Source organism: Pristiophorus japonicus, chromosome 5 (assembly GCF_044704955.1).
Source record: "Pristiophorus japonicus isolate sPriJap1 chromosome 5, sPriJap1.hap1, whole genome shotgun sequence".
Lineage (NCBI taxonomy): Eukaryota > Metazoa > Chordata > Chondrichthyes > Pristiophoridae > Pristiophorus > Pristiophorus japonicus.
The window spans coordinates 57,657,798-57,665,215 of record NC_091981.1 but is presented as its reverse complement, the minus strand read 5'-3'; the positions used below and the strand labels follow the sequence as shown (position 1 = coordinate 57,665,215).

General features: G+C 47.1%; 1 protein-coding gene across 1 annotated transcript in view; it reads left to right on the top strand.

The window, feature by feature from the left end:
* Window positions 1-4,436: 4,436 nt before the first annotated feature.
* The window catches only part of LOC139263807 (N-acetyllactosaminide beta-1,6-N-acetylglucosaminyl-transferase-like), a 53,783-nt gene continuing 50,801 nt past the window's right edge, over window positions 4,437-7,418 (top strand). The window contains exon 1 of the mRNA XM_070879860.1: window positions 4,437-5,473. Within this exon, the coding sequence (XP_070735961.1) occupies window positions 4,513-5,473 (961 nt within the window). The 5' untranslated portion in view covers window positions 4,437-4,512. The remainder of the gene's footprint in view (window positions 5,474-7,418) is intronic.

Here is a 7,418-nt window from a genome sequence, read left to right as displayed (position 1 = left end):
TAGAGATGGCACAGCCCCCAGACCCAGTCGCTACCTCAGCCATGTCCAGGAGCAAAAGGCCAGGACCAACGAGATCCCCAAACGGGACCTGGAACGACCAGGTTCCCAACACCATTAGAGAGCTGGCAGAAGACTCTGCAGCCCTCAAAGGAGGACAGGGAAGCCTCACACACCTGTGACTCTGCCCACCAGTAGGCAACGGCAAAGGCCCTGAGTCCTGGCTCGGTGAGCGAACTAAGCCCACCCCGCTAGCAGGGGGGCGCAGCACCGCCATCAGATGACTAGGACCCCGTCCAGTTGCTCTGGAACTAGTGTCCTCGTATAGTGTACTGCTACCTCAGTACTGACCATGACTAAACCATGAATGCAATCTACCCAATCCTGGCGAACGACCGTAAAACGTAACGAATGTAAGTCACGGAACCTAGGTGTCACGATACAAACTGAATTTTTTTTTCTTCCTTTACACACACTGTGTCTGATCCTGTATGTTAGTGTAATGGGCCAGCTGCATGATCTCGCTGTGGGGGCGGGGGAAATGGATGTATGTAGCCATGGACACACAAATGGATCACACCCAGAACCCACTGGAACCTCCACCGCATCATTGAACCATCCAATCTGATAACCCCTCCCCAACGTTGTGGCAAAAGGACTTGGGGGTTAACAGGGAGAGGGCCAAGCCAAAGCACAGCCAAGGTGCAAGGGCTATTGGCACTTAAGTCTGGGGAAAGCTAAGCCAGAGCACATAGTGCAAAGGTAATTGGCACAAAGGACTTGGGGGAGAGTGATGTTGTATATGCTGACTATGGATGTACTCTATGTGTAGTCCCTGTGAAATTGTATAAGATGGAGACTAGATGTACTATCAATAAGGTTTACACCATGTACATGCATGCTGGCACCACTAGGGGGTGCAACTGGTGAAGACCGCGGGGGTTCCTACCCTGGTGGCAGGGCCCTGTATAAAAGGCTGTACACCATGCTCGAAGGGCAGAATGGCCGACTCCTGCACCTATTTTCTATGCTTGCACAGCATTCTGGAGTTGCGAATGAAGGACCAAGGTCACCACAGTTCAAGTACATTGCCTTGTGGAGTCATTAATAAGTACATTATAGACAAAACATGAACAGTTTAAAAAACACTGTTCATTTCCTCTTAGAAACATAGAAAATAGGTGCAGGAGTAGGCCATTCGGCCCTTCGAGCCTGCACCGCCATTCAATAAGATCATGGCTGATCATTCACCTCAGTCCCCCTTTCCTGCTTTCTCTCCGTACCCCTTGATCCCTTTAGCCGTAAGGGCCATATCTAACTCCCTCTTGAATATATTCAATGAACTGGCATCAACAGCTCTCTGCGGCAGGGAATTCCACAGGTTAATAACTCTCTGAGTGAAGAAGTTTCTCCTCATCTCAGTCCTAAATGGCCTACCCCTTATCCTAAGACTATGTCCCCTGGTTCTGGACTTCCCCAACATCGGGAACATTCTTCCCGCATCTAACCTGTCCAGTCCCGTCAGAATCTTATATGTTTCTATGAGATCCCCACTCATCCTTCTAAACTCTAGTGAATAAAGGCCCAGTTGATCCAGTCTCTCCTCATATTACAGTCCAGCCATCCCTGGAATCAGTCTGGTGAACCTTCGCTGCACTCCCTCAATAGCAAGAATGTCCTTCCACACATTAGGAGACCAAAACTGAACACAATATTCTAGGTGAGGCCTCAGCAAGATCCCTGTACAACTGCAGTAAGACCTCCCTGCTCCTATACTTAAATCCCCAAGCTATGAAGGCCAACATACCATTTGCCTTCTTCACCGCCTGCTGTACCTGCATGCCAACTTTCAATGACTGATGAACCAGGACACCCAGGTCTCGTTGCATCTCTCCTTTTCCTAATCTGCCGCCATTCAGATAATATTCTGCCTTCGTGTTTTTGCCCCCAAAATGGATAACCTCACATTTATCCACATTATACTGCATCTGCCATGCATTTGCCCACTCACTTAACCTGTCCAAGTTACCCTGTAGACTCTTAGCATCCTCCTCACAACTCACACTGCCACCCAGTTTAGTGTCATCTGCAAACTTGGAGATATTACACTCAATTCCTTCAATTAAATCATTCATGTACATTGTAAAGAGCTAGGGTCCCAGCACTAAGCCCGGCCGCACTCCACTAGTCACTGCCTGCCATTCTGCAAAGGACCCGTTTATCCCGACTCTCTGCTTCCTGTCTGCCAACCAGTTCTCTATCTACGTCAGTACATTACCCCCAATACCATGTGCTTTGCTCTTGCATACCAATCTCTTGTGCGGGAGCTTGTCAAAAGCCTTTTGAAATTCCAAATACACCACATCCACTGGTTCTCCCTTGTCCACGCTGCTGGTTACATCCTCAAAAAATTCCAGAAGATTCGTCAAGCATGATTTCCCTTTCATAAATCCATGCTGACTTGGACCGATCCTGTCACTGCTTTCCAAATGCGCTGCTATTTCATCCTTAATGATTGATTCCAACATTTTCCCCACTACTGATGTCAGGCTAACGGGTCTATAATTACCCGTTTTCTCTCTCCCTCCTTTTTAAAAAAGTGGTGTTACATTAGCTACCTTCCAGTCCATAGGAATGGATCCAGAGTCAATAGACTGTTGGAAAATGATCACCAATGCATCCACTATTTCTAGGGCCACTTCTTTAAGTACTCTGGGATGCAGACTATCAGGCCTCGGGGATTTATCGGCCTTCAATCACATCAATTTCCCTAACACAATTTCCTGCCTAATAAGGATATTCTTCAGTTCCTCCTTCTCACTAGACCCACTGTTCCCTAGTACATTTGGAAGATTATTTGTGTCTTCCTTTGTGAAGACAGAACCAAAGTATTTGTTCAATTGGACTGCCATTTCTTTGTTCCCCATTATATATTCACCTGAATCCGACTGCAAGGGACATTTGTCTTCACTAATCTTTTTCTCTTCACATATCTATAGAAGCTTTTGCAGTCAGTTTTTATGTTCCCTGCAAGCTTCCTCTCGTACTCTATTTTCCCCCTCTTAATTAAACCCTTAGTCCTCCTCTGTTGAATTCTAAATTTCTCCCAGTCCTCAGGTTTGTTGCTTTTTCTCGCCAATTTATATGCCTCTTCCTTGGTTTTAACACTAATCTTAATTTCCCTTGTTAACCACGGTTGAGCCACCTTCCCCGTTTTATTTTTACCCCAGACAGGGATGTACAATTGCTGAAGTTCATCCATGTGATCTTTAAATGTTTGCAATTGCTTATCCACCATCAGCCCTTTAAGTATCCTTTGCCAGTCTATTCTAGCCAATTCATGCCTCATACCGTCGAAGTTACCTTTTCTTAAGTTCAGGACCCTAGTTTCTGAATGAACTGTGTCACTCTCCATCTTAATAAAGAATTCTACCATATTATGGTCACTCTTCCCCAAGGGGACTCGCACAACAAGATTGCTAATTAGTCCTTTCTCATTACACATCGCCCAGTCTAGGATGGTTCCTCGACATATTGGTCTAGAAAACCATCCCTAGTACACTCCAGGAAATCCTCCTCCACCACATTGCTACCAGTTTGGTTAACCCAATCAATATGTAGATTAAAGTCACCCATGATAACTGCTGTATCTTTATCCCTTATTTCTTGTTTGATGCTGTCCCCAACCTCACTACTATTGTTTGGTGGTCTGTACACAACTCCCACTAACGTTTTCTGCCCTTTGGTATTCCGTAGCTCCACCCATACCGATTCCACATCATCCAAGCTAAAGTCCCTCCTTACTATTCCATTAATTTCCTCTTTAACCAGCAATGCCACCCCGCCTCCTTTTCCTCTCTGCCTATCCTTCCTAAATGTTGAATACCTCTGGATGTTGAGTTCCCAGCCTTGGTCACCCTGGAGCCATGTCTCCGTGATGCCAATTACATCTTATCAGATCCCCACCTGTTCTTTGGCTGAAACAGGCAGTGTGATTTTTTGAGTCGGTGGAATATGTAAAATGTAAACCAGCCATCCAAAGTCTGATTTTCAAAATATGAGTCAATTTTCCCCACTTTGCTTCTGTGTACTTCTACGTCATATAATTTTAAATCACCAGCATCAAGACATGATCCCACTCCCATCCCTCGTCTGATTTCAGAGGGGGAAAATGGCCACTTTAAAAGTAACCAGCAGGTTAAATGATGTTTACTTCCTCACAAGTGTGTTTGACTCCCGGAGTGGAAAGTGTTAAACTCTTGGCAAGAGAAAGTAATGCGCTGTTCACATGCAGTGTGCTACAGTCTGTGCTGGGTGAGTTGGGCTCGCAGCTGCAGAGGGAAGAGCGGGCTGGGCTCAGGCTCGCCTGGTGCGGGTCACTGGAGCTTCCCCTCTCGACCCAGGTTCGTCCAAATGCAGAAGAAACAGAAGTATAGAGGGGGCTCCTTCACCGTCCATCGCCGCTTGGGTTTATTGGGCAGTAGCTGAAAAAAAGAGAAGAGGGGGCTTTGAAGAATGGAGGTGAGACAGAGGATCCATACTGGTTTCTTTACGCTGCTGTTGTTCGTTGCTGTGAGTTACTACTGGTTTTATCGGATTCAGTCCAACCGGAATTGGGACAAATCCACGAATCCCACCAGACTCTCGCAAAGGGAGGGGGCTGGCTGGAAGCCTATTTGCGACTCTTTCTTTCAAGGAAAGAAAGTGTTCCTTTGGAAAGGGGAGCCCGCGGCGGCTGTGCGGGTGAGAGGTGGTTCGGAGTCCGAGTACTGCAGCGAGTTGGAGGCGTTGCTCCACTATTCCAGAAGCCCGCTGAGCGCCGAGGAGATAAACTTCCCTCTGGCCTTCATCATCACCGTGCACAAGGATTTCGAGACCTTCGAGAGCCTCTTCAGGGCCATTTACCGACCTCACAACCTCTACTGCATCCACGTGGATGAGAAGTCCCCCGGGCACTTCCAAAGGCAACTGCAGCAGCTACAGGGCTGCTTCGGAAATGTCTTCCTTGCCTCCAGAATGGAGCCCATCATCTACGGAGGGATGTCACGGGTGGAAGCGGACATCATCTGCCTGACAGATCTCCTCAAGCTAAATGCCAAGTGGAAGTATGTCATTAACCTTTGCGGTCAGGATTACCCTCTGAAAACCAACCTGGAGATCATTCGTTACCTCAAAACCTTTAAAGGGAAGAACATTACCCCAGGCATTTTGCCTCCAGAACATGCCAAGCTCCGCACTAAATTTGTGTACAAGCAGGTTCTGTCTGCCAGCAATTCCCATGTAATCAGAACTAAGAAGCATAAATCCTCCCCTCCCCACAACCTGACCATTTACTTTGGGTCGGCATACTATGCTTTGACAGCGGAATTCGTCGAATTTATTTTGACAGACCAACGAGCCTTGGATTTGTTAAACTGGTCAAAAGACACATACAGTCCTGATGAACACTACTGGGTAACGTTAAACAGGATACCAGGTATGTGCAAAATCTGCATTTTCTATAAAGAATGAGTGAGATTGAACTATGAGTTAGATTCTGCCTTTTGCCTCTGGGAAGACTGAGGAAGGACATTCTTGCTATTGAGGGAGTGCAGTGAAGGTTCACCAGACTGATTCCTGGGATGGCTGGACTGACATATGAGGAGAGACTGGATCGACTGGGTCTGTATTCACTGGAGGTTAGAAGGGTGAGAGGGGATCCCATAGAAACATATAAAATTCTGACTGGACAGGACAGGTTAGATGCAGGAAGAATGTTCCCGATGTTGGGGAAAGTCCAGAACTAGGGGACACAGTCTAAGGATGAGGGGTAAGCCATTTAGGACTGAGATGAGGAGAAACGCCTTCACTCAGAGAGTTGTTAACCTGTGGAATTCCCTGCCGCAGAGAGTTGTTGATGCCAGTTCATTGGATATATTCAAGAGGGAGTTAGATATGGCCCTTACGGCTAAAAGGATCAAGGGTAATGGCGAGAAAGCAGGAAAGGGGTACTGAGGTGGATGATCAGCCATGATCTCATTGAATGATGGTGCAGGCTCGAAGGGCCGAATGGCCTACTCCTGCACCTATTTTCGATATTTCTATGATTGAATGACAGTCTCCTTGACTGCCAGCCGTGGCTCAGTGATAGCCCTCCAGCCTCAGTCATTGTGGTTTAAGTACCACTCCAAAGATTTGAGCATATTATCTAGACTGCAGTGCAGTACTGAGGGAATGCTGCACTGTCGGAGGTGTAATTTTTCAGATGCAATGTTAAACCGAGGTCCTGTCTGCACTTTCAGGTGTATATAAAAGATCCCATGGCACTATTTCGAAAAGCAGGGAAGTTCTCCTGGTACAAAAGCAAAATACTGCAGATGCTGGAGGAAATAAAAACAGAAAATGATGGAAATCTCAGCGTGGCATCTGGAGAAACAGAATTCTCCCTGGTGTCCTAGCCAATATTTATGCATCAGCATCATCACTAAAAGACAAATTATCTGGTCATTATCCGAAGGCTGTTTGTGGGAGCTTGGTGTGTGCATATTGGCTGCTGCGTATCCTACCATCGTCATATCATAGGCGGTCCCTATGAGTTCCATGAGTTCACAGGTGTTTCAATGAAGGCCCCAATGTTCCAGTCCTGAACTCCAATTGAGGGGGTGGAAAATGTTTGTGTGTGAATTCTTTTAATGTGTGGTGCCCATTGCACACCAGCCATCGCATGGGCTTGACCGAGCTAGGCCTTTATCCAGTGGCAAAGGTTAACCAGAACGACTGGAGACCTGCTCTGCTGCACGGACCTAGTGCGCACACATATCGCAGTGTGGGCTGGCCCGTGCTGCCCCTGGGCCCTTGGCACTTCTGGGCCCCGTACCCTCATTTACCGCATCTCCGCCAAAATCTCTCGCCGCTCCTCCGCCAAACATTTGCCTCACCTCCGTAATACAACACTTCAGAAAGTACTTAGTTGGCTGTAAAGCCCTTTAGGGTGCCCTGAGGTTGTGAAAGGCACTATATAAATGCAAGTCATTCATTCTTTCCTCTGTCTGCTGGCTGTGCAGGGATGCTATGCAAAGTGAGTTTGTGCAGCATAGGCCTGCAGCGCAAAACTGTCGGCACTAATCTCACTCAAAAGGCCACAGGATGGCTGATGTGGGAAATGGTGGTGGGGGGAGGGAAAGGTGACATTGGTACAGCAGTGTATGTTGTGAGACTGGTGTAAGGATAGGGCCAAGACATGTTGGGCAGATTAAATAGCACTTCACTTTGTTTCTGCCAGTGCTTGATACTGATGCTGGGTGCTTGAAATGAGAATTTATTCCTAGCACTAACACTCCTCACCTTATTGGCACACCAAAAAAAAGTGGCTGGGAGTAATGAGAGTCCAATCAAACCAAGTGTAGACAGCGGAAGGAGTGTGCATCAACCTAGGCTCCCCA